Source organism: Sebastes umbrosus, chromosome 17 (genome assembly GCF_015220745.1).
Source record: "Sebastes umbrosus isolate fSebUmb1 chromosome 17, fSebUmb1.pri, whole genome shotgun sequence".
NCBI classification, from domain to species: Eukaryota; Metazoa; Chordata; class Actinopteri; order Perciformes; family Sebastidae; genus Sebastes; species Sebastes umbrosus.
The window spans coordinates 5,209,317-5,236,449 of record NC_051285.1 but is presented as its reverse complement, the minus strand read 5'-3'; the positions used below and the strand labels follow the sequence as shown (position 1 = coordinate 5,236,449).

The 27,133-nt window shown below is 37.7% G+C and overlaps 2 protein-coding genes across 7 annotated transcripts; both read right to left on the bottom strand.

Moving 5' to 3' along the window:
- Positions 1-6,602: 6,602 nt before the first annotated feature.
- elmod1 (ELMO/CED-12 domain containing 1) lies at positions 6,603-20,893 on the bottom strand. Of its 6 annotated transcripts, none has more exons than XM_037748366.1 (13): positions 20,669-20,892; positions 19,459-19,572; positions 19,056-19,117; positions 13,262-13,407; positions 12,231-12,259; positions 12,018-12,115; positions 11,732-11,861; positions 11,288-11,421; positions 11,034-11,102; positions 10,650-10,712; positions 9,732-9,782; positions 9,201-9,334; positions 6,603-8,854 (listed from the first exon to the last, which is right to left on the bottom strand). In XM_037748366.1, the coding sequence occupies exons 3-13, from the start codon at positions 19,070-19,072 to the stop codon at positions 8,685-8,687; spliced, it is 1,041 nt and encodes a 346-aa protein (XP_037604294.1). In that variant the 5' UTR covers positions 19,073-19,117; positions 19,459-19,572; positions 20,669-20,892; the 3' UTR covers positions 6,603-8,684. The 6 variants fall into 6 exon arrangements, with proteins under 6 accessions (XP_037604294.1, XP_037604295.1, XP_037604297.1 ...); XM_037748367.1 differs by having other exon boundaries at positions 20,760-20,778; XM_037748369.1 differs by lacking the exon at positions 19,459-19,572 and having other exon boundaries at positions 20,669-20,893.
- Positions 20,894-21,264: 371 nt separating this feature from the next.
- Positions 21,265-26,888, bottom strand: LOC119475554 (solute carrier family 35 member F2-like). Its single transcript, XM_037748365.1, has 9 exons — positions 26,732-26,888; positions 25,793-25,898; positions 24,107-24,279; positions 23,797-23,924; positions 23,338-23,497; positions 22,823-22,979; positions 22,517-22,569; positions 22,281-22,435; positions 21,265-22,016 (listed from the first exon to the last, which is right to left on the bottom strand). The coding sequence occupies exons 2-9, from the start codon at positions 25,879-25,881 to the stop codon at positions 21,801-21,803; spliced, it is 1,131 nt and encodes a 376-aa protein (XP_037604293.1). The 5' UTR covers positions 25,882-25,898; positions 26,732-26,888; the 3' UTR covers positions 21,265-21,800.
- Positions 26,889-27,133: the final 245 nt, after the last annotated feature.

Below are 27,133 nucleotides of genomic sequence, written 5' to 3'. Positions count from 1 at the left end.
TTCACACATAAAAGCATAAACAACAGACTTAAATGATTATTCAATTATCAAAATGGTCTGTCAACCGACTAATTGATTTAAAGGGGATCTATTATGCTTCATTTCCAGCTCTATATTTTAATCCACTAGAGTAGCTTTGCTTGATTCACAATTAATTGTTTCAGCACAAGTCGACTGAATTTCTGTGTAGATGACGTCACCGATTGTTGAGGCTGTCCTTAGTTTAAATGCATGGGATTCAGACTATCTATTCATTGAAAATGACTTTAAAAGTGAGGATTACATTTGCAGATATTCAGTTTATTGTCCAGATCAACTCTGTGGACAAAGTAGAAAACATGTGCATGCCTCAGAGTACCGAACATCAGTCATGTATACTATCTGCTGTATTTATAAAATCATGGCAGGGCCCCCGACTCACAGATCAACCCATTTGGACTTGTATATTGATGTATAAATCAGCCCGCTGTGCTGCTGATACAAACAGCTTGATTCATGAATTTGCTGCCTGGTGCTGCCGTATAACATTATATCTGCATGAGAGCCCTAGAGTGCTTGGAACGGCTGCAGCCGCCTGTGCTTAATCAATAAGGCAGCGTTGGTGAATTTAACATAATTAGAGCTGCAAATATGAAATCCGTGGCGGCATTTTCCTGCTACGTGGCATTAAATTGGCTGCCTTGGAAAACAAGAGAATCGATTTTCTTGGGAAAACAAGACACTTCATGGAAAACAAAGCACTTCTCTGCATTCTGAGGAGGCCGTTAAAAACAATCACATTACCATTCTTATGTGTGTGCACGTGTCGAGTTAAATACTGATAGAGAATAGCAGTGTCAAGACAAACAGTGTGTAAAAGTGTTGGACAGCAGACCCATATTTTCTGACACTTTGCATTATGTGGATGTGCTGCATGTTATACAGCAGGCTGCTGCAGTCGTCTGAAGGTGAAGGAATGAAGTCATGTTGCCCACTAGCACCTTCACATGGACGTTTTAAGGTACTGTTTAACTGCAGTGGCAGTCTGATAGTCTCCCCGTGGTGAAATTCCATATTGAATATCTGTCCAAAGCGGTGACTCTGTTAATGGATTTTTGAGGGTGAAATGCGGCTTTTGTCTCAAGCTTTTCGTTGGCTGTGGTGAATAAAAAGTGTCAAAATACAAAGATCAGGGGCCCTCAGCTACAGAATGTCACTGAAAGAGGCACGTACCGACCACAAAGAGACTCAAAATGACCACAAAGAAACACACAATGACTACAAAGAGACACAAAACAACCAGAGACACAAAACAATTACAAAGAGATACAAAATGACCACAAAGAAACATACAATGACTACAAAGAGACACAAAACACTCACAAAGAGACAAAAGATGACCACAAAGAGACACAAAGTGACCACAAAGAAACATACAATGACCACAAAGAGACACAAAGTGACCACAAAGAAACATACAATGACCACAAAGAGACACAAAATGACCACAAAGAAACACACAATGACTACAAAGAGACACAAAGTGACCACAAAGAAACATACAATGACCACAAAGAGATGCAAAATGACTACAAAGATATGCAAAACGACTACTAAGAGATGCAAAACAACTACAAAGAGACATGAAATTACTAAAAAGAGATGCAAAATGACTAGAGACGCAAAATAACTACAAAGAGACACAACATGTCTACAGAGAGACACAAAATTAGATGCAAAACAACCACAAAGAAACACAATGTGACCACAAAGAAACACAATATGACCACAAAGAGACGCACAATTATCCCAAAGAGTCACAAAACAACCACAAAGAGACACAATATGACCACAAAAAGACGCAAAATGACCACAAAGAAGCGTAAAACGGCTACAAAGCTCCAAAGCTAAGAGACGCTAAACATTTGAAATCTAGTAGCAGTTTAAAGTAACATGAAATGGAAATACTCAAGTACCTCAAAATTGGACTTAAGCACAGTACTTGAGTAAATGTACTTAGTAAAGGTGTAATTTGTCCAAACACACCCTCAGGGCCCTGACAAGAGCCTTTAAGAGCATCACTTTGAGAGATATATAAATAAAGTTATTGCTCTATAATGTCACTAGATGTTTCTCTTGCTAACACGTTCTTGTTGTCTGAATCGGTCACATGTCGTTCCTGCAGGCGTAAAGCTTAAGAAGAAGTGCTGACTCAAGTGAGGATTGCCAACGCTGACGCTAATGTGTGGAGCTCTAACAGTTGCCCTGCAGTTTTTGACTTTAGCTCTCATTACCACCGAGTTTGTCTGCAGCTGATCCGCACTAATCCACCGCTTTGATGTGATGTGTGCATGTATCTCCACTCGCTTTATCATTACACACTGTAGCCTCCACTCGCTCTCTGATGTTAGGAAACAAACTGCACACACTCCCGAATTAGGCAAAACATCCCTCTGACAAGAGTGTTAGTGTATTTGTGAGTTTTTAAGAGTCTAAAGCTTTATTGACAAGGCTGAAACGTTCATTATACTCCACAGCAGAAACATACTGCTGATTCTGCTTTTCTTAGAGCCAAGTTTGTCCTGAGGATGCAGTTACAATGTCACTTTTAATTCAGAATTGGAGCTTGAGCTTGTGGGGAAAAAAATTTAAATTTGATGTGTAATCATCTGTTCTGATTAAAAAAGATTCTCAGTGTATGAGAGAAACAGGTTGTGCTCATAACTCCAGTGTGAAACGTTCATAAACGATCACAAAGAGATGCAAAACGACCACAAATACACATAAAACGACCACAAAGACACACAAAACAACCACAAAGAGACACAAAACGACCACAAAGAGACATGAAACGACCACAAACAGACATAAAATGACTACAGCGACAAAACGACAACAAAGACATAAAACTACCGCAAAGAGACACAAAATGACCACAAAGTTTGTCACTATAAACCATCAAGTGTGTCATCTTTAATGTCAGTAAGTCATTAATAAAGGGTAATTTGTCAAATAAACCATCAACCACTGTTACAAATATTAATAAAGTGATCAAGGGTTGCAGTTTTCTCACTTTTCTAATATGACAGCAACGACAGTTAGTAAAGTCATCTGTAATTATAAATGTCAATCATTCATTATTAATAAAGGGGTTTATGATAACCCATCAAGTCTGCAGATGTAAATGTTAATGAGTTGTTAATAATAGATTCTGGTCCAGATGTTCTGCAGCACTTTTCCAGAAGTGCTGAAACGGTCCATTGGAGCTGTCTTACAGATGAGCTAAAGAGCTGAAATGAAAAGCTAAGAAATGGGAATTTCTACAACCTGGCAACCCAGAAGGTGTTCTTATCACAAAGAGACATACAACGAGCACAAAGAGACACAAAATGACCACAAATAGACACAAAACGACCACAGAAACACAAAATGACCACAAAGAGACACAAAATGGCCACAAAGACACGTAAAATTACCACAAAGAGATACAAAACGACCACAAAGAGACACAAATCTACCACAAAGAGATGCAAAATGACCACAAAGAGATACAATACGACCACAAACAGACATAAAATGACCACAAAGAGACATAAAACGACCACAAAGAAACACAAAACGACCACAAAGAGACGCAACACAGTACAGTCTCAACAATCTTCCCCGCACCATGTCTTGTTTGTTTCAGGAGATAATGTAACACACACTGTACATCATAACGTCTATTAATCTTCTCTGCAAACACAGAGCAACAAACACGTGTTCAGGACTGTTTGTTTTCTTCTTGTCATCAATTACAGAACGATAAGAGACGCCGAGGAGTCCGCTGATGTTTCCTCAAGGTTACAATCCCTATTAATATTATTCTTTTGTTTTGTTTTTAATGGCTTTTTCATCTTTTTTTTGCTGGGTGAATATAATTGAACTATTACTTTTGTAATGCAAATCAGATATTATGCACAAGCATCTTCAGACAGAGTGGAATAAGATGATTTTAACCAGCTTTAAAAGGGAACAGTGGCTCGTCTCTTGTCTGTTCTTGTGCTTTATTCTTATCTATAATCATTTTGCTGCTGCAATGCGTCAAGTGCCTTAACAGGGATCACTTAAAGCATCACATTTAACCCCATCCCCGTGTGCTGGTGTGTAAAACGAACACGAATACAACTTCCATACGTCATCCAGTTATGAAACAAACACCCATGATCTCATTTTGGATACATTTCTCCTGTCAAATATCAACATTTTAAACCTAATATACAGCATTATACATGTTTTTTTGCAACCTGTCTCAGTTCATATCAACTGTCAGTCTGTCTCATGTGATGTGTGAGCTTACTGCCCTCTGCTGTTCATCCATAAAGTCATAATTTGACATATTGCAGGCCGGAAAAACAAAATAATGAGTTAAAGACACTGCAAAGGGAACTGCAGAAGTGGGTTACATTTCACTGTGGGTTCGTTTAGTAGTGGTACACATAGTAGAGTGATCCTTCTTAACATAAAAAATATTGATTTTAGCTGCTTTCTGAAAAAAATATCTGAAAAAAAGTCAGAAAAAAAGTCAGAAAAAAAAGTCTGAAAAAAAAGTCTGAAAAAAATATCTGAAAAAAAAAGTCTGAAAAAAAGTCTGAAAAAAAAGTCTGAAAAAATGTCCGAACAAAAGTCTGAAAATAAATCTGAAAAAAAAGTCTGAAAAAAAAGTCAGAAAAAAAGTCAGAAAAAAAGTCTGAAAAAAAAGTCTGAAAAAAAGTCTGAAAAAAAAGATTTGAAAAAAAAGATTTGAAAAAAAATATCTGAAAAAAAAGTCTGAAAAAAAAGTCTGAAAAAATGTCCGAAAAAAAATTCCAAAAAAAAAGTCTGAAAAAAAGTCTGAAAAAAAAGTCTGAAAAAAATATCTGAAAAAAAAGTCTGAAAAAAAGTCAGAAAAAAAAGTCAGAAAAAAAAGTCAGAAAAAAAGTCAGAAAAAAATATCTGAAAAAAAAAAGTCTGAAAAAAAAGTCTGAAAAAAAGTCAGAAAAAAAAGTCAGAAAAAAAATATCTGAAAAAAAAGTCTGAAAAAATGTCCGAAAAAAAAGTCTGAAAAAATTTTTGAAAAAAAGTCTGAAAAAAAAGTCTGAAAAAAAAGTCTGAAAAAAAAGTCTGAAAAATGTCAGAAAAAATGTCAGAAAAAAAAGATCTAAAAAATGTCGGACAAAAAAAGTCGGACAAAAAAAGATGGCAACATTAATGTTGTGAAATGTATGAGAGCAGTGCAGAACTTCTACTTGTAATGGAGTATTTTTGGACTATTTCTACTAAAGTAAAGGTGTAAACGATCACAAAGATAAACAGCTAACCGTAATTTTAACTGACATTTAGTCTTTATTGTGGTCTCAAAAAGTACAGCACAGACAAATGAAGCACACAATTACAATATCTATTAGTTCTTTACTTAAGAATACAGAACGCCGTATCAGCGGCAATGAAAATACCATCATGCAGATTGTGGTCTTTTATAGGCAGTTTTAAAGCAGAATATACAGCAGTGTGTACCTAACTTCATCTACAGTATCGTATACTCCTAATACCACAAAGTTTATTATCATAAAGGAAACTGCATTTTTATTATTTTTTACAATTAGTGCAAAGCTGACCATAGCAAAGCAAAACAAGCAGGAGATGAAAGCACATTCACTGAAGTAAAGAGCTGCATAATACCGACAGAAAGAAGCATCGACGTTCACTTCAATGGGACGAAGATACTCAGTACTATTAAAACACAATCAACAGTGCAAGCATGGCAGTAAAGTGATGTCGTACATTAGTCGGAGCTGTCACACACGTGATGCAAATGCTCATGAATGTTAAATACAGTGGTTGCAAATATGGCCGTGAGGAAGTACACGTGTCAGATGAAGTAAGACTCAGAGCTGAGATAACAATCAAACTGATGCTGATGGGGTGTCATTTTACTGCAGTGGTTCCAAACTGAGGGTCGTGAAACCCAAAAGAAGTCGCAAGGCAAATCTAAATGGTCACGAGATGATTAACGAGATCTGAAAGTAGAAAAAAAAACACATTTCTGCAGCACCAAATTATGTTTCTTATTTCAGTCTTTCCTCTAATCCTTGCTTTTTTTTCTCACGAAATAGTGTTGCACAGTATAACGATACTACGGCATATCGTTTTATTAATACAGACACTCTAAGAAACACAGCGTTTTAATACGAGCTGTAAGTTGCGTCGATATGCAACTGCAGCGCTCTGCTTTAGAGGACGCCATTAGGATTGGGATCCCGCAGGAGCAGGTGGTTATAACTTTGCTCCTTGTGGAGCAAGCGGTCAAAACATTAACTGTAGTGATAACCAGAAGGATGGAGTCAACAAGTAAACGTTGAAAAGAAGATTAAAGCAGGTCATGAATCTGGTCTTTGATGTGAAATGAACCCCCTCAGGGCGATGCAGTTCGCGTCGGGGTCCAGCATCGCCCTGAAGGGGTTTATTTCACAACAATGACCTGCTAGCTGTACATTATCCCGCTTATTACACGGCTACTTACTGAAGAAATCAATAATTTGACATCAGAACTGCGCCCATAGCAACGGTCTGTTATACACAGCAACTTTCTTTTCTGAGGTTGGTCAGGACACTCCTGAAAAAGAGATTTCTAATGTTAGCGGGGCTTTTTGGGTAAAATAAAGAAATTAAATAATGTCCACAGCAGGGAGCTGACAGTGACATCTAAGAACACAGTGTTACTAAAACAGTTATTTCTTTTCCTGCGTTGACTGGCCGGTCAACGCCTCCATCTTTAGCATTTTCACATTTTCACCATCAGCTCTCTGCTGTATCAGTATGAATCACCTAATTCATTCTCTACGGAGCAACTCTACAGTTAATGTCTTATTTCTCTGGTTGTTGCAGATGCTTGTTAAAGCTTCTATGTGGAGCACTTTATGAACATTAATAAATCTTTGCCAAGTCAATACTTTACTGTAAGAAAAAGAGATGATGGTGGAGAAGAGGTGAGAGCACATTCATGTTCCCTACTACTTCCTGTCAGTCCTCCGTGTCTTTGGCTTCACTGAAAAGGACAAACATGTTTTTAATTCTATAAAGCAATTCAGCAGATTTCCCCCAAAATTCGGACGTTATAAAATGCAGCGCAGCGACTGCCACTAATTATCTTAAACTAGTGTCTTCAAATTGACGTGGTGATAATTGACCTCTATTAGACGCTACATGCAGCAGCGATGGATTGATTAGCATTCCAGCTCTGAGTTAGAAGATAAAACAAACACTTTAGGCACGCATGGTGCAAATCAATACACATTTAAAATAAAACGTGCAGTGAAATGAATGTAAATTATTGCTTTGGCTGATACAACAGTGGACACAGTGTTACATTCAATGAATAAAAAAATCAAACAATCGTGAATGTGAGCGTGTGAAAAACATTCATAACAGAATCTCAAAGCAAAGGCAAACACTTTTTGCAAACCTGGAAAAAACTGATGTTCATGAAATATTTTTTATTATTTTTCTGAATGTAATTTAGCCCTGTCTCCTAAAAATTTGATTCCTGTACAATGAAATTGCTTTGTGAATCAGGTTTCGAGGGAACGCATTTTGTTGCGGATTTTGTTTGTTTTTGACGTGTCACAAATCATGATGATAGTCTGCAGAAGTCTGGTTAGGGAGGAGGTTAATAACGTAAAAATACATAGTGATTTTAAGCCTGACTATGATGTTTTTTCGTACTAAACCTAACCAAGTCGTTTTGTTGCATTTTTGTTTTGAAATATGTGTGAGGAAATAAAGTAGGAGCTCTTATATGCAAACTAGGAGCTGTGCTGCCTGTTTAAAATATTTCTGAACATCATTTTGCAGGTTTACAAAACGTGCATTTGAGCTCACAAGAAACAAACTACTGCTGTGATTTTAAGTTCTCCACATTCGATATTTTGGCAAGGAGACGTCTTAGGTGTTAATGTCACGTTGACATAAAAATTACAGTACAATCTATATATATATATATATATCGATTAGCTAATACAGACAAAGCTAAGAGATGAACTGGCCCTACATTGTTTAACAGCTTTTGATTGAATCAGCGCCAGCATCATTTCTTTTATGCTTCATTTAATCTTATATATCTATAGCTCTTCATTACAAAATATTGGTTTTCGTGTCTGAAAGCCCGACTAGCTAATTGCCAAAATATTCTGAACTCATGAGCACAACGTCGCAATCTAAAAAAGGGATTTTTTTTTTGGCTGAGAAAGTAAATTTGGTTTGTTATGAAGAAGAAGAACTGAGGTGTAACGGCTGTGATACAATCGTCATGAATCAATAAACAGTAAGAGATACTGATGAGCGGTGTGGTGCAGCCTCCTCATGCACAGCTACAATCGCTATGGTCGTCTCTGATGCTGGTGGTGTAACGCTGCAGTGAGGGCGCAGAGGCAGTGTGTGTGTGTGTGTGTATGCGTGTACATGTGTGTGTGTGAGTGAGCTTTTGGCAGTGACGCGACATGACGTTAGCTGGGACGACTGAGCGGAGGAGGAAGAGAGTCTCCCCAGATGTGTCCAGCTGTGTGAGGGTAAAGGGTTGTCAGATTTTTTTTTTTAGTTGGCCTACCGGACATCCAGGGGAGACCTCTGTGGGGGGTATGAAGGGTTCAGAGAGGGTGGGGGGTCACAGGTCAAGGGTGTGTGTGTGTTTAGAGGATGACCAGGTCGGAGGCGGGGAAGTGGGGGAGCAGAGCCATGTCCGGGTTCTTCAGCTGTCGCAGGATCCTCCGGTGGAACTTGGAGCGGACCCGGTTGAACTCCATGATGTCGCTGGGATCCTCCTTGACCCAGAATTGGTGGAACTCCTGCATCAGGTAGCCTGACAGGAAGAGGAGGAAACAAATTATCCTTTAAAGGGCGGGTCCATTATTTTATTTTTTTAGGTTTTTATATCATTCTGTAGCCTTTGATGTATTCAAATTCGAACATTCAAATTTTGGTCAAATGTTATGTTTTAGCGTCAAAATGCTATTTTCCCAAGAACTTCTAAAAACGTTCCCATACTAGTATAGTATGAAGTTTTGGATACAGTCAACGATTCTTAGTTTCAGGTGATTATACACTAATGAAAACATGAATATTATATTCCATTTCTGCAAATAGATGCCTCTAAATGCTACACACTGTTCCTTTAATATCTGATGTTGCAGGAGAAGTGAACTCACAGAAGGTCTGCTGGAAGTGCACCAGGCTGGGCATCTCCGGGGCCACGTTGTACAGGTGGGTCTTCAGAGCTCCACTCACCAGCAGAGAGTAGGCCAGGTCTGTGATGTTGATGCCCACGATGGCAAACGAGTATCTGGAGGGAGGGGATACAAATAGAGACGGTAGTTTAGGTGGATGAAAACTTGTGGTGGACCGTTTGGACCCTTTAGATGACTTTACAGCTTGCTGCTCTGCTGGAGCGTCCTCACAAGACTTTGTGGGGCTTGTAGGAGGATTTTGTGTAAATGTGTGTTTTTAGAGTCAGCCCTCGGTGCTTATCAGAGCTGAAGCAGACTGGAGGCAGGAGGACACACAGCAGTAAAACACTTCCTGTATATACACACACTCCCACTGAGCCCCTCCGCTGCTAAAACTGCTCTGTATTGAGGCCAAAACTCACACGGCTCCAGCAGCGGTAGCCCAGTTCTGCCTCCTCCACACACACATACTGCTGCATCCCATCACAAAGCACATGTGCAGCAGACACTTACCCAATCGCTTTGTCCAGGTTCTTCTGTTCCCATTCAGGCTTGTTTATCTCACTGTGGAGGACACACAACACTTGAGTCTTACTGTCTACATGTGAAACAACAATGAACGCACCAAAAACCTTCTGAGAAACCTTACAATGAAGTGACATTTTATGAGCTTGCTTCTTAAACCGATGCATTTAGTGTAAACTCATACATGTCACTTGATTTCTTTACATGGGTTAATAATATTCTGTGATGGTCTGTATAACATAAGGTCAACATTATAGAGTTACAGTTGAGAAGTGTCCTCAAATATTGAGTGAAAGTTGAGTCCCAGAGGTTTTAATCTTGAGGTCAAGTTAAAATATGTCAACTCTGAAATGAGTTTCAGTTCATTTAGAACAATGACTTGAAACTTTAAACCCTATTTTCTCATGTTTTTGTGTCTAAATGACTAATAGAAAGTTACTCTTTAACTTATTTAATCAGTTTCAAAATAATATACACACATATAACAGGTATGTGTTCTAAAAGTTAATGTCTTTTGCATTTACTAAAACTATTATTACTATTTTTTTCTTTTATTAATTTAAACGTGGCGGCACACCCATCAATATATCATACTATCCAGAGACTGTGTTAAATATGAAATCTGCATGGGCCTGTGGTGTTGATGAGATGACCAAGTACAAACAACATATACGTAAATCGTGCATCGGTGCAGCTTTAAATGCATGAAACCCAAAAGAGAAAAAAGCTATGAGTGCAGTGAATACAGAATGAAAGTGAAATCAAGTACCTTGGCTTTTTGTGTGTGCTCCTACAACAGTGCATGTGAGAGTCAGAAAAGGAGGCATGGGCACAGAGGTTGAGGTGAAGGTGGAGGTGGAGAAGAGAAAGAAGAAGAATCTTCATTTGTGAAATGAGACGACTCACTGAGATGACAAACAATAGAAGCAGCAGCAGTCGATAAAAGAAGACGCAGTGAGTGACATCAAGCTGTAAGAATGAATAGAATCAAGCAGAACGTTATGGATGACTGAGTGCAGTTTAACGTTGAAGAGATGCACCACGTGTCAGGTAGAAAGACATTAAAGCTGCATTAAGTGATGTTACAAAGTACATTTTACCAGCCTCAAGTTTCTTAAGTAGCTTTAAATCTGCTTCAGTTCTGGATATCTACAGCATTACCTTTTAGTCGCTGATCTCCTGAGAACACTACAGTCAACCAGAGAGACTTTCTACCAAAACACTCGGTGTATTCCTTTAATTTTTAACATGCTTTGGGTAAAAGTTGAGGAAAAAGGATGGCAGCCCTACTTGTGCTTTGGTTGCAGGGAGTCGTGGAGCATCTGCAGAGCGGTGGCTTTATCATGTTCTGCAAAATATCTGCAGCGAGAGACGAGAGAAGATTCACAAAGAGGGAATTAATGAGACACTTCATATGTGTGCATATGTAGATGAGTTTTGTATGAATAATTTAAGGACTTGTGTATGTAAAAGTCCAAATGCAAATGTCTTCTGTCCCATTAAAGTGTAACGTAGTCTTTGGATTATGATCAGAGTGAGCTCACAGCAGGTTCTGCAAGCCCAGCAGGCCCATGCCTCTGAAATCAGTCTTGGGATCGCTGCCTTGGAAACCGATTTCACACCACTGTTTAGAGATGCGTCCGGTGAGCGGGGTGTCAGGACGCAGCTCCTTCCACAGCTGCAACACACACAATACAGCTTAGTAGAGGTAAATCATTTCCTCTCTTGACAAGAAATGACATTAGTGAACGATGAATGGTGGTTCATGTTACAATGATGTTTATTCTAACATTATACCTTATATAGAGGAGCTTTCTGAGTATGTGCATATTTAAATACTGACTTAAAGGGATAGTTTGAGTGTTTTGAAGTGGGTTTGTATGAGGTACTCCTCTATAGTCAGAGGTAGATAAAAGTCACCACAGGAGGTTCAACACAAAGAAAGATGATTATTTTTACACTTCCAGTAGCCACAGAGAGCTGTGTACCTTCATCAGCATCTCCTCGTGCTCGGGGTTTTCACAGTCATAAGGCTCACGGCGCAGCTTCTCCACCTCCGTCACCAGGCTCCTGTAGCCCACAATCTGCAGCAGGCTGGCCTGGAGAGAGATGCCCAGCCTGGGGGACACACACACAGGGGAGAGGGAGGGGGGTCAGCGCCTTGCTCAGTGTTATTAATTCACTTTCACAGCTAGTCTGAGGATTCAAAGTGTTGACACTAATTCACCACAGCACCCTGATGAAGTAACAGACGTGTTAATGTTAATGTCTCACTGTGGGTTGGTGTCAGGGTTGATTTTCTTCAGCGCCATGATGTCTTCAATGGTTTTCTCCACTTTATCAGGATGGACGCTGAGGGCAGACTGGAGAAGCTACACGGGATACAAGCAGAAAAGACCAAATTGAAGAAGGTGGGAATAGATTTAAAGAGACTGAAGCTTCAACACCATATTCATGCTGCATTTTCACAGATTTAGAGAGCCGTACCTCATTTTTGGAGTACTTCAGAGATGATTCTGGAAAGAAACAGTTACAAAGAGTAAGACAACTGCATACATTTACATAACGTTATTATAATTATAGTAGCTTAAAAAATACAGTATATTTTGAATATGGTTCAAGGCAGATATGAACATTTATGTAGTGGGTTTAAATTTTGAATTTGTTTTTTGTTTTTTATTGGCAGCCAGAGGATTTACAGAAGAAAATTACAAATACTTTATCTAACACCTTTAATTATACATCACAACAAAACCAAGAGCTTACAGGAAAGAAACAAACAAGCAAGCAAGCAAAGAAAAAACATCCAGGTTCAACTTAAATTATATAAATCATCAAGACAACCATTATCCAAGGGAATATTTTACTTTATACTTTGATCAAATGAATCACAAATTAAAAATAAATAAATAAATAAATACAAATAAAAGTAAAAGTAAAAATAAAGACAAAAATAAAAAATAGAAATACAAATAAGAATAATACTAAAAAATAAAAATAAATAAATGAGTAAATAAAATAATAAATACATTTAAAGTGACGTGAAAAAAAAAACGTAATACATTTTCCAGATGAAAATGGCACTGTCAATCAGTGCAAAGCTGTTTTAAAGGTGTAGTGTGTAGGAGAGTGGTGAGGTTACAGATTGCAACCAACTTAAACTTCTCCAATGTGCCAAGCGTGTAGGAGAACTACGATGCAAAAACGTGAATGTCTCTCTCTAGAGTCAGTGTTTGGTTTGTTTGTTCTGGGCTACTGTAGAAACATGGCGGACTCTGTGAAGAGGACTCACTCTCTATGTAGATATAAACGGTTCATTCTAAGCTAACGAAAACACAACGATTCTCAGTTTCAGGTGATTATACACTAAAGAAAGCATACTTTATTTCTGCTAATAGATCCCCCTAAATGTTACGCACCGGACTTTAAAATGATTTGGTTTGAACTGGTTTTATACATAAATTAACTAAATAATAAACATGAATTTAAAAGAGATGTCAGGCAGTGTGTGGGTCTACCTATCTTGAGGGTCCTGCGGGCTCCGTGCTTGTTGTTGTAGACGATTCGCTGCAGCTCGCAGCGCCCCGTAAACTTCCTGGCGACGAACTTGAGGCCTCGCCACAGACATTTACAGTAGAGGAAGACGAAGAACTGGGTCACCGCTCTGGAGAGGAGAAGACGGGACGGGTGAGATGTTAAATATGTGCTTTAGTATCCAGCACTGAGTCACAGGTTTTTTCCCCAGCTGTATAAATGATGTGCTATATACTACATAATACCTTTTTTTTTATTTAATTTTCTAAATTGTTTTTTGTTATTGTTAAAGGTATTTATGCTTTTATTGCATTTACACATTTCTATTAATTTAATCAGTTAAATTGCTCCTTATCTTAGCATATTTTGGTTTTATGTCTTTTGTGAAACACTGTGTAACTTGTTTTTGAAAAGTGCAACTGTATATGAAGTTATTATTATTAAATTGTAAAAGTTTTAACCCATAATACCATGAAAATAGCATATTATTGCTCTTATTCTTGATTTAACACAACATGTTTTAGAGCTGCAAAGATTAGTCAATTATTTGATGACAAGAAAATCAATTGTCAGCTATTTTGATAATCGATTAAGTAATTTTTCAAACATTTAAGTTCTCAAATGACAGCATTTGCTTGCTTTTTTTGGTCTTCTATGAGAGTAAATTGAATATTTTTGGGGTTTTGGACTGTTTGTCGGAAAAAACAACACATTTAATGATGTTAGTTTGCGCTCCAGGATGTTGTGACGAGCATTTTTCACTATTTTTTGATGTCTTACAGACCTAATAGCTAGTCGCAGCCCTAATACATTTCTTCTCAAATTTGCTCTAATTGTAATTTCTTGCAAAGAAGAGTATTTTACAGGGTCTGTAGCTCAGTATATTGTGGATTCATAGTAAAAAAATCCCATCATTTTGCAGAATAAAGACAATAAAGAGGAGCAGGGAGGAAGAAATAAAGCAAACAGAGTCATAAAACGCTGTTGTACTTCTTGTCTACCAGGTTAGACTTGCAGCAGATCAAAGTGTTCTATTTTTACAGGTGACTCTTAGAATGAAAATGGAGGTGTGTGTCTCGGGAAATGCACAGCGACCCATTAAGAGACTAAATGATTTCCGGCCTTCGCCTGCTTCACTCTGCGCTGAACATTAGGAAAGAAAAAAGGAAGCATGTCTTGTGATTTTAATGTGAAAGCCAGGTTTTTCCCATCTACTATCAGGGCTAAAATTGGCAATGAATCAGAGAAAAATAAACCTAGAAAGCTCCCTCTGTGAGGCACACTAGCAGAGCCTCACTCCCCCTCTTTGTTTGGTTTTTGTGGAACAGCGTTTACAACCTATTCAGGCAGAAATAAATCCTCCTGATGCCGACGGATCACAGCATCACATCATCTGCCATGTCGACATAAAAAGAAGGTAAATATACAGTCCTGGAGGATTAATTCCTCCTGCTGGAGCCGTGGATGAGACCGGCATGTTAAACAGCTCATATAGACGCTCTGTCACTCTCTTCACCTTCAAGGAAGAAGTGAGCTCCAACAACGGCTGACGGAGGAGAGAGAGGACTGACACAAAGGAACCTCATTTTAGAGGGACAATCCACCGATTCTAAACACAACGAGTCGGTCCAAACACCCACACTTGCAGTATTTGCGAGTAGTCATGTGCCTACTTGTGTGATGTATTTCGGGTAACTTCCTCAGTGCTCAGAGTCGGTCAAAACAGTTTATCAGAGCTCAGTGGGACAAAATGACTATTTTAAACATGCATGTTTTGCGCAACAGTTAATGGTGCAGGCTGTTCTCATACACCGCTCGTAGCTACACCTATGAAAAATAATAAGAGCCGTCAATCGGTTAAAATATTTAAAGGGACTGTTTGTAAGAATCAGAAATGCTTGTTAACAGCAACACCTGTGGCCGTTAAGTCAACGAAAGTCAGCGTCAGGCTCGCGCTTGTGCTCGCTCTACATAGACATGAACGAGCATCGCTCAAAACAGTGAGGAGACACACGTCAGCTAAAACCACAACATCACTCTATATTTCAGCTGCTTGGCAGTAATGTTAGCTGACCAGACGAAGGTCTCTCCATGAATCCCTGCTGATACTAGTGTTGGCTTTTCCTGCCTCAGCCTCCCGACCGCGGCCAGAGGGAACAGGGGAGACACCAGAGTTTTGGTCGGAGACGATAATGTTTCTCTAAGCGGTGCCCCGTCACTTCACAAGACACGGGAAACCTCTGTTGGTCTGGAAGAGCTGCAGCAGTTATTTCTGCACAAATGTCCACTGAACATCACTAGATATTCTCAGAGCTAAACTAACTCTTCTGCAGTGTGGAGTGTGTAATGTGCACACATGCACGTGTGAGTAGAGTGAAAGAGCGCGATGTGTGAGTGAAGGTAAGCAGGCAGAGGAGCAGAGGAGCAGAGACTCCGGCCCTGGGGCCAAAGCTACGGTCTCCCCCTCGCCCTCCGACCGCGGCCAACACTGTTTAGCAAGTCGAGCTTCACTAGATAGAACTTTACGGTTTTGGTGCTTCCGTGTAGTTTGTGTTGGAGTCTGAGTCTGAACAGCGTAGCCACACGTAAACGCGCATGTGACACCGACCCAGATTGATTTATACGTGTAAGAAGTTACAAACAGTCCCTTTAATGGAGATTAATCACATGATTGTCCATAGTTAATCGTGATTAATCGCAAATCAAACGCACATTTTTATCTGTTCAAAGGGAGATTTGTATTTAATACTCTTATCAACATGGGAGTGAGCAATGCTTGCTTTATGCAAATGTATGTATATATTTATCAATGGAAATCAAACTCTCGGTGTTTAGTCAACACAGAGTTACTCATTTTCAGACATCAACATATTGTAAAATCCTTTATTTTATTGTTTAGTCACCGTTGACAAATGGCAGCAATATAAATAAATGGATGTTTTCTCGCACCAGTGCTTCCAATTCAGACCAACATTTCCCCATTAATCTCGTTGTTTAAGATAATAAAAACGTTTTACTCCTTTTGGCCTCAAAGATATTTAGCTCCAATTCCCGTTAATGAACGGCTGAGCGGCTGCCAACTGTGCTTTACTGATGGCTTTCGCAGTTTGTTTACAGTAATTATACTAATGTGTGTAAATGATTGTGGTAATAGTTTACTGATGTAAGAGTGATTCACGGTCCAACTTTTAATGGTTTCTGGCTGATCGGAGTATTGAGAAGGATTTATAGAGGCTTCAGTGCTGCAAAAGACTAATTAAATACACAAAAACATCTCAGCAGCAGAGGTGGAAATACCCCGACTTTTAGTCCACATCTTTGAAACGCCACATTTGTAACGCAGGCTTCCTGTTTTAATTTGTAGTCTTAAACTCCAATCTGACCGTTCCTGAGCTCCTCCAGACCCACAGAAGACACTGGAGGTCCGTCCCAGACTAGTACCCCCACACTTTACAGTATTTGCGAGTACTCAAGTGCCCACTTGTGTGACTTGTGTATTTCCGGTAGCTGCCTGATACAGTCCCCCCCGAGTGTGTAAAGGTTTATCAGAGCTCACTGGGACACACTTAAGATTAATGAGGCCATCCCGTCGTTAAACACAAATACTCCCACAACTGAGCCAACGTTGCTCAGGATAATTGAAAGTCTTGTCAGAGTGATATGAGCTCTATATCTTATATACATTTAGAGGACTTAATTCCAAACAATTTGTCGTCTCTACGAGTCAGGGAGGAATTCAAATCCCGATCTCATGCGAGCAGCAGTTGGCGTTAAGTGCTGCACAGGCTAATGATCTAAATATTAGGGCTGGGACAATACACACATCTCCGAATTAGATACTATCACGATACTTGGGTACTGATTCGATATGATATGATATGTATTTTTGTTAACTTTTTTAACACTAGACCATGGGGAAAACGTTGAATCATTCACTTCTAGGGACCTTTACTTTGGAAAATATCTAAATTAATACAGTGAAAATACTTGATTTTTCAGCATTTATGTAGTCAGAGATGTCCTGAAGTCAAATATACGTGTTAATTATATCGTAACACATTAACACAAATTACAATTTTTAGGTTGTAGCTGGCATCATATGAAACTAGAAAACCTGATGAATCCGTTGGTACCAACCATGTCATACTAGTTTGTCGCGAAGGAGGTTAAATAACGCTCCAAATGCTAAATTTTGGTGAGGAAAAACTGTCATTGCCATTTTCAAAGGGGTCCCTTGACCTCTGACCTCAAGATATGTGAATGTAAATGGGTTCTATGGGTACCCACGAGTCTCCCCTTTACAGACATGCCCACTTTATGATAATCACATGCAGTTTGGGGCAAGTCATAGTCAAGTCAGCACACTGACACACTGACAGCTGTTGTTGCCTGTTGGGCTGCAGTTTGCCATGTTGTGATTTGAGCATATTGTTTTATGCTAAATGCAGTACCTGTGAGGGTTTCTGGACAATATTTGTCATTGTTTTGTGTTGTTAATTGATTTACAATAATAAATATATACATACATTTACATAAAGCAGCATATTTACCCACTCCCATGTTGATAAGAGTATTAAATTCTTGACAAATCTCCCTTTAAAGGTACATTTTGAACTGATGAAAAATGTGCGTTTCATTTGCAATTAATCATGATTAAATATTTGAATCGATTAACAGCCCTATTGACGACTAATCGATTAATCATAATCAGAAATACACAGAAAGCAACAGATCTATTAATAGAGACACCACTTGGTTTACTCCATAATTAAGAGGCCTCCTCCATCAACGACCCACTCAAACCAGTTTTACAGCACAGACACTTATACTGGCCACACAATATCATAATCAATTGGGCTTGAATGGGAGAACTGGGAATACACAGTCTACAGTATAGTTGGTTTTAACACATGATAAACATGAGGAAGGATGCATTCCTTCACGTTTTAACAAAAATAAAATGCATCATTTGCATTAATGGAGTCTCTTTACCTCAGGAAATGCTTCATCTTGGCTCAGGTGTCTTCAGTTTGGGGCAAGTCATAATCGATTAAAATATTAATATATTATATATATATAATATATAATATATAACATATATATAACATATAATATATATTATATATTATAGCAGTAATAATATATCAGGTATAAAAAAATAAATGCTATTCTATACAAGCGGTAGAGAGAGGGATATATATTATATATTGTATATAATATATAATATATACAATTTTGTAGATGACACTTGAGGCATTTCAACAGACTCAAATTTAATTTTAGATAGATCCTTAGAGGAGGATTTTTTACCACTGAAATTATATTATTATTATTATTATTATTATTATTATTATTATTATTATAATTATTAATAATAATAATAATAAATAATAATAATAAATAATAAATAATAAAATAATAAAATAATAATAAATTTTGTATTTGTTATGATTTGAGCAGATTTTTTATGCTAAATGCAGTACCTGTGAGGGTTTCTGGACAATATGTGTCATTTTTTTGTGTTGTTAATTGATCTCCAATAATAAATATATTCATGCATTTGCATAAAGCAGCATATTTGCCCACTCCCATGTTGATAAGAGTATTAAATACTTAACAAATCTCCCTTTAAGGTACATTTTTGCAATTAATCATGAATAAATATTTGCAGTATAATTGGTATAAACAAGATCATAGATAAACATGAGGAAGAAAGAATTCCTTCACATTTTTAACAAAAATAAAATGCATTTTTTTGCATTAATGGAGTCTCTTTACCTCAGGAAATGCTTCATCTTGGCTCAGGTGTGTTCAGTGTTGTTTTCTATTGATGGATCTACCTGTGAAGAGAGAAGAGAGGAGGTTTAATGTGGATGATGAGGCCGCAGCAGCTCCGGAGCTGTCCAAGGTGCTGAACCATCAATGCTTTAACACGCAGCGGTTCTGTTCGGCTATAATGAACCAGAAACACACATCAGAACCTCTTCTATCTATTCAACCCTTCTAGAGAGTCATAATCCTGCAAAAAGCAGCTGATTAGCGACCCAGCGCACAAACACTGAGCACATAATCCTGTATAGCAACAGACATGCGCCTCATGCACCGCAATGCAAGCATACAAATACATGCAATAATATATATATATATATATATCTATATGCACATAATATGTTGATCTTACCGAGCTGAAATAATAAGAATAAAAGAGGTGAATCTAGAGATGTGGATGCTGGTGGTGGTTTTGTGCTCTTCACTGGGCTCCAGTCTGCGTCTCCTCCATGATGACAGTCAGTGACTGGATGGATGAGGAGGAGGAGGAGGAGGAGGTGAGGCTCTAAAAGCTACAGCAGCAGCAGCAGCACAGCAACAGCAGGGTCTAAACCACCTAGCAGTTTAATACTGCATGTGTTTCTTCACATCATGGTGTGTGGTTATTATTATACCCTGTATAAGGATAATAAATATATAAATATATAGATGTTTATTAGATGAGTCATCTTGTTTTCAAGAAGGTCCTCAACACAAATAAACAGAAAATACATCAAATAAAACATACAGAAGCAAGCTACTCCCACCACAAATGCAAAAATACAAATACAGACTTTATTATTTTATATTATTATTATTTCAGTGGTAAAAAATCATCCTCTAAGGATTGAGCTAAACAAATTGAATGTGTCATCTACAAAATTATATATAAATATATATATATATGTCATGTATAATACATTTTATATATAACATATGTATATTTATGTTATATATAATATATTTTATATATAACATATATGTATATTCATATATATATGTTATATATATAATATATAACATATATATATATGTTATATATATAATATATAACATATATATATTTATATATATATATATTCATATATATATATATATAATATATATATTTATTTATATGTTATATATAATATATATATCTATAATATAGATATATATATTATATGTTATATATAATAAATATCTATAATATATATATAAAATATATATATTATAAATATATATATAATACATTGGTATAATAATAGATCAATCTAAAAAATATTATAATATCAGTAATGTAATTTCTACATGTCTACGTAGAAATTTGGATTAACTATTGTCATTAAAATTATGTATAACCAATAACAAGGGTCATTAATGAAGATATAAAAGAGTATGAAAGAGTTTTTTCCAACTGTGTTTCCATCTTATCATAAAAAAACTCTTTGGTGCATTTGGCCACAGCTAACAATTATTTTAATATTGATCGTTTCGTCCATAAAATGGCAGAAAATAGTAATAAATGTCTATCACAGGTTCCAGAAACCAAAAAATATTAAGTTTAATATCACAGAAAAATAAGAAAACCAACAAATACTCACATTTGAGTTACCAGAACCAGTGAATTTCAGAGTATCAAATATAATTACGGAATCATTTTCAGTTGATTGACCAATTCAGTGGTTCCCAGACCTTTTCTGCAGGGCCCCTTTTGTAGATAAAAATACTTTCAATGCCAAGTGGACTTTTGTGCCAAATTTGAAGAAATTCCCTCAAGGCGATCCTGAGATATCGCGTTGACAAGAATGGATTGGACGAACGAATGGACAACCAGAAAACATAATAAAAATTAAACACATTTTACTTGTCACTAGGGCTGACCCAAATGCTTCAACCGTTGCCGTGGTAACTGACCTCCAAATCAGTATTCAAATGCTTTGTTTTTGTTTGTTTTTTATATATATATATATGTAAAAATAAAGTATAAATCCCAAAATAGCCCATGAAATAAGTAATAATCCCACAACATTATTCATATTCAACATGAATTATTATTAGTTATTACTTCGAATATTTCTCACCGAAGCTTCGAAGCCCAAAAAGTGGTATTCGGGACCGCTCTACCTTTCACTTACTGACGTAGAACAACCAAACAGACACATTAAAAATGTAAATTGAAAAAATGATGCAGACTCAAGACAATATAAAAATTAATTTAATAGTAAAAAAGTGAAACTCCTGCTGCACGTTAACCTGCGTTACACACGGCAAAGAAAGCCATGTGACTTACAGTTTATCTGGTAGATAGATCACCCAATGTAACAGCACCATAGCGTAACAATAATACAACTTAGTGATTGTGTTCAAAATCAAAACAATGAGCGTGGTGGATGATGTATTTTGTAAAATATCAAATATATTAATCTCAGTTTTGGCACAATAAATAGCAGTGCATTGTCGACGTGCAGTAACATATTTGATCACTGTTAATAAAGAAATATCTTCTTTAAAAAAATGACGTAACATTAATAGGAATGAAAAATGTGCCAATCAACGAGATGTCAGAAACAGTAACAACTGCATTTTCCTTCAAAATGCAAAGTGCCAGGAAAACGTGTTCTTGTGTAACAATGTCAAAGTTAAAACGAGAGTCCTCTTCAAAGTGACCTGTAACGGAGTAAAAACACACCTCTGAGTGTTGCAGTCTATCCAGCTACCTTCTTCAATCTTGAGTCAGAGCGCAGCCACAGCAACCGGCGTCTCGGCGTCTCTGCCTGCAGACAGTAAACGGTCCGAGGAGCTCTCGGCTGTGCGCTCTGCGATCACGTCGCCGGGGTCGTCGTCCTCATTGGAGCCGGACTCCGGTAAAGCCGAGTACGTGGGAACGGCGTTGAACATGATGAAACCCACGGTGATGACGACAAACGAGATGATGTACAGCGTTGAAAACTGAGGATGAGACACCAGATACACACGTTAGTGACATTTTTTATTGTTTATTTTATTAGAAAGTCAAGGAAACGTCCTGCTGCTGTGAGACGAAAACAGAGCTGCATAAACTTCTCCAGGAATGACATAAGAATGCATATTTCCTCAAAGGCTCACAACATTAAAACAAGGTTTTTAAACAGGTTTCAGAGCAACAACAGGCTCATCAATCCCATTAAATGTGAAATTAATATCCTGACAGCATCATTTTCTGATCCCACTCACTGTGTAGTGGAAGAGGAAGAGGCCACAGAAGAGGCTGAAGAGGTCGGCGGTGAGCAGCGAGAGGTTGACCGCCGTGGCGCTGGTCATCTTCACCACTACGGGCATGAAGCTGTACAGAGTGTACATACACAGGACGTAGACTGCAAACCACACGGCTGCAAAACACAACAAACACACTTTAGTAAGATACAGTCATCATTACACTCTAATTTAACAAGACGAGAAAGTTAACTTACAAATGTGAACGTCCCATTTTATCGCCGCTACCGCTCGAGTTTCCAGTACAGCTCTGTGATAACAAGCAGTGCAAAGTTAGCACTATTAAGGATAAAAATGACAAAAATGTGACAAAACTAAAAAGTATTTTCGTCTTAAGACAAAGACTAAATCTAAAATAGCTGCCAAAGCTCAAATCAGCATTAGGAGCTCAAAATCACATCCATAAATGTAGCTGATGCAGCATTGTTAACTCCATGTTTTACACTCATGTAATGTAATAAGTCATAAATGAGAATATATGAGGGATTTAAACAGTAACCCACAGCTGTAAGCCGCTGATGACGGTCCCGAAGAGGCCCATCATGCCCAGGAACTCGACCCGGCTCAGGTTCTTCACCGTGTACTCCTGGCACACGTTGGACACGGCGTAGAGGACGGCACTGAGCAGGACCAGTCCGTCTCCCAGCACCACGTCCCTGGCTGCACACAGAGAGACAGAAAAGAGGGGCAGTTATACTGGAGATGAGACAGTTTTACGTTTACTTTTTACCTTTTAAGTGGACGACAATAAATAAGTGGTATTTGAGCCGTGATGGTGGATTGGAAACATCCTGACGTTTAGTTTTAAAGTCTTCTAACAGAATAATCAGGTATTGATCAACATTCCCATCAACCTCCACGGACATTATGGTCATTTTGTGCTACAAAGTTCACACAATAACTCACCTTTTTTATATTTTCATTAATTAGATACCACTCAACAAACTGTGTTTACGCTTCACATTAAGTTTCAGAACTTTATATACATATATAAACAATGAAATAAAGAGTCACTTACTGGATCCCTGGTCTCTTCCGGCCAGGATGTCGGCTCCCACCATGGCCCCCACCCCCAACAAACACACCGTCACGGCTACAAAGTGGACCAGCCTGTAGCGGGTCTTCAGGAAGAACCAGGACAGAACCATCAGCACCGGGATCACGAAGCAGTCCAGCAGCTGGAACACACAGTAACAACAGAGTAAATAACTGTATATGGACTAGGGCTGGGATGTTTTTGTTAACTTTTTTAACACTAGACCATGGGAAAAAGTTGAATCATTCACTTCTAGGGACTTTTACTTTGGAAAATATCTAAATGAATACAGTAAAAATGTTTGATTTTCAGCATGTATGTAGTCAGAGATGTCCTGAAGTCAAATATATCAGTATCATTGTCAGGCATTATTTATTTAATTTTTTCCAGCAACCCAAAAATCAAAGAATGAACTGGTGAATCATGATGGTTTCCTCTTACCTGTATACTGGTCAGGGTGGTGAACTGGTAGGCCTTCACAACTGCATAGTTTGCCTCCACATCTGCCAGACCCATCACCAAATACTTCCACCACTTAGTTTTTAAAATCTGGAGGATGTTCCTGTCACCTGTAGAAACACAGAGTTTAATTAAAGGTCCCATATTGTAAGAAGTGACATTTTCATGGCTTTTATATTATAAAGCAGGTTTAAGTTCTATATAAATACTGCGAAAGAATTGAAACACTTAATCCACAGAGAAATACACACAGCCTGTATTCAGAAACTGAGCTTTTGAATCAAGTGCTGACCTTTGCGGGTGATGAGGATGGTCGTGTAGACGAGCAGCAGCAGGGCGTAGTTGAGGAAGCTCTGCAGCATCGGCGTCTCCACCCCGGCGTTGGCAAGGTACTGACAGCTCACCGCCGTCCCACAGATCAGCAGGGACAAGAGCTGCCCCATGAGGATGGTCTTCAGAAGACGCCTGGAGGGTCGGGGAGAGCATCATGGGTCAACACCTGTGTATGTATAATAATGCAACACAACAGCCCCACCTGTTGGACTCGTGACGGTGAGGTAAGGGAGGAGGGAGCCTGGTGACAAAACTCTCTCACCTGTAATCACACCCAACAATGATGTCACGGTGTACCGACACATCCGGGAGTACACTTCTACAAGGGGACAAGTTAAACCACTAGAGGGCACTCAAAGTGTTAAGGGGAGACACTACAGGTGGATAGGGTAAAAAAAATGTAACTAATGATATCACCATGAAACTTCCCCAGTTGATTACTGACATTAAGACAATTCTTTTTTGTATTACAAGTTTACTGAAATGTTATGATGAAATATGCAAATGAGGCATTATCTTATTAAATATGGGCTAATTTTGCATACATTTCCAGAACATAAATGTGAACATTGGATAAAGCCAGGTTCAAATTTCTTGTTTCATTTTGTTGACATATTAGAGCCAAAGGTTTTTACAGAGGGAAGTTTGGATATCTCTTTTTATCACTCCCATCTCTTGGGATTCTGAGAAAAATAAGAGGTTTTGCACATTATATATGTCTGTTAACATTATATTATAGTTTAATTTATCCATATTTAACATACTTTTCCAACTTATCTGAACAAAATATTGCTGCGACAGAAATAGTTTATTAGATTCTCAACTTTTTCGAATGCTGTTATACCAAGTGCACCACTTTTTTTTTTTAAATTGCAGTTATTGACTATATTTGACATCAACATTCTTCAAACCTTTACATTTGTCTTTAAGGCGAGATATAAGGATATATGTAGATATTATTTTGTTAACAACTCTCAATTACCCAACCAGACAGGCTGACAATCTTCATCTGCCTTTGTGTAAAACATCTCAAATTGTGTGGAGTTATCTTATCAGCTATGATATAATATACAATATACATATATACACAAACTAATGATAAAATAACAAATTATAGCATTACTAATAATTATTAGGCATTATTAATTATCATGTCATTGTTTGTTAACAGTAAAATAACCAACAATTAATTTACCAATTATAAATTATGGATATTATAAAGTGGTACCTTTTTTCCTTTTACATTATTCACATTGTTTATACTTTTAAAAGATAATTACGGGCTGAGCAAAACAGTTTGGAAATGTAGTGAATGTAAAATACCAAAGTAATGAACATAAGTGCAGCATAATGAATACATGGTGTGTGTAGGTCACTTGACTCTGTGCTGTTTTCTCAGCAGACATTACTTTATCACAGTACGGAAAGCACAAGTGTTACTAATAACATTAACAATAAATCTGTTTATTTATTATAAGTTAAGCCATGGCAGCATGGTGGTGAGCCAGCATGCACAATACCAGGACCCTGTAACTGACTGCAGCAATCATTATTTTTTATTACACCTGTGCTTTTCCTTCTGTGACATGTCAAAATGTCTTTTGTGAAAATGTCAGTTTTACTAGTCAGCTGCATCAGTACTCACCATGTGAAGACATCCCTCAAGTTGTAACTGTACAAACCACAGGTAACCCTCCATTTCCCACACAGTCTCTCCTCTGCATGCCCCTCCATGACTCTGAGAGCTAAACCTAGAAATTAAGAAAAAAAAAAAATATATTAAAAAACCTTTAGGGGGGAATTAGTGTCTTTAAGGCTCACTGTCTTCATCAGACTCACATGGTGCCAAATCTCCACAGGAATGTAATGCACCTCATGTGACTGATTAGGGCTCATCATATGATTATCACTAAACTCATGCTCCACAATAAATAGGACAAAATAGTGTCCAAACTGGACAACCTGTTTTGCTTTATTTCTAGGCTGGACAATTCGGCATAGTCTACACAGCACTGTATTTAACATTATCTGATTTACAGCCTGGGTTTACATTAGAGGCGTTGGTGCTATTAGTGGACAGGTGAGCACGTTTTAGGAAATGTTCAACTATAATAGCCATACTTGCAAGCTTAAACAAATGCCGAATTAGAAAGTAGACCCTAATAATTCGTAATATGTGTTTAATTATGTCTAAATAGGTATGAATGACTGGTAAAAAGCACATCAATATTAAACTGTCTCTTTTTTCAACGCAGTTTGGTGTGCTGATTTACAGACTTGATTTGGTGCTATTAGTGGACAGGTAAGCATGTTTTGGAAATGTTCAACTATGATACTTACAAGATTTGATATATGCCGAATTTTAATATAGCCCTTCTTAATTCATACTATAGGTTTAATTTTGTCTAAATAGGTATGAACGACTGGCAACAACCAAAGCAATATTAAATTGTCGCTTTTTTCAACGCAGTCTGGTGCGCTGTGTTCTACACTCATTCATTCGACTTCCCGAAACTACAAACAACCGTAACGCAAGAACAAGCTCTATTCTGATACAGTACAAATAATACATAAGTGTACATACGTTTTCTTTTTCTTCTTCAGTCATGACAAGTGTGGGAAAACTCTCCAAGTTCATGTTTGTCGGAATCACACCAGACTACCAACCACGTTTTATCAACTTCACCTTCTGACTAAGTCAATCTAACCTCGTGCTGTCTAGCCCCGCCCTCCGTGCTCTCTGATTGGTCAAAAAAAGAAAGAAAGCTCAATGACGTCAGCACGGCGCAGACAAACTTGCTTCTGGTGCTGATGAGAATGAGTGATGGAATGAAAACTGCATTAAACTGCAAAAGTTCTGTATTATAGTACAATTTTGAGGTATTTGATTTATATAATAATTAATAAATAAATATTTCCTTTTATGCTATTTTAGCATAAACACATTTCAGAGGGAAGTATTGTGCTCTTTACTCCACTACACCTT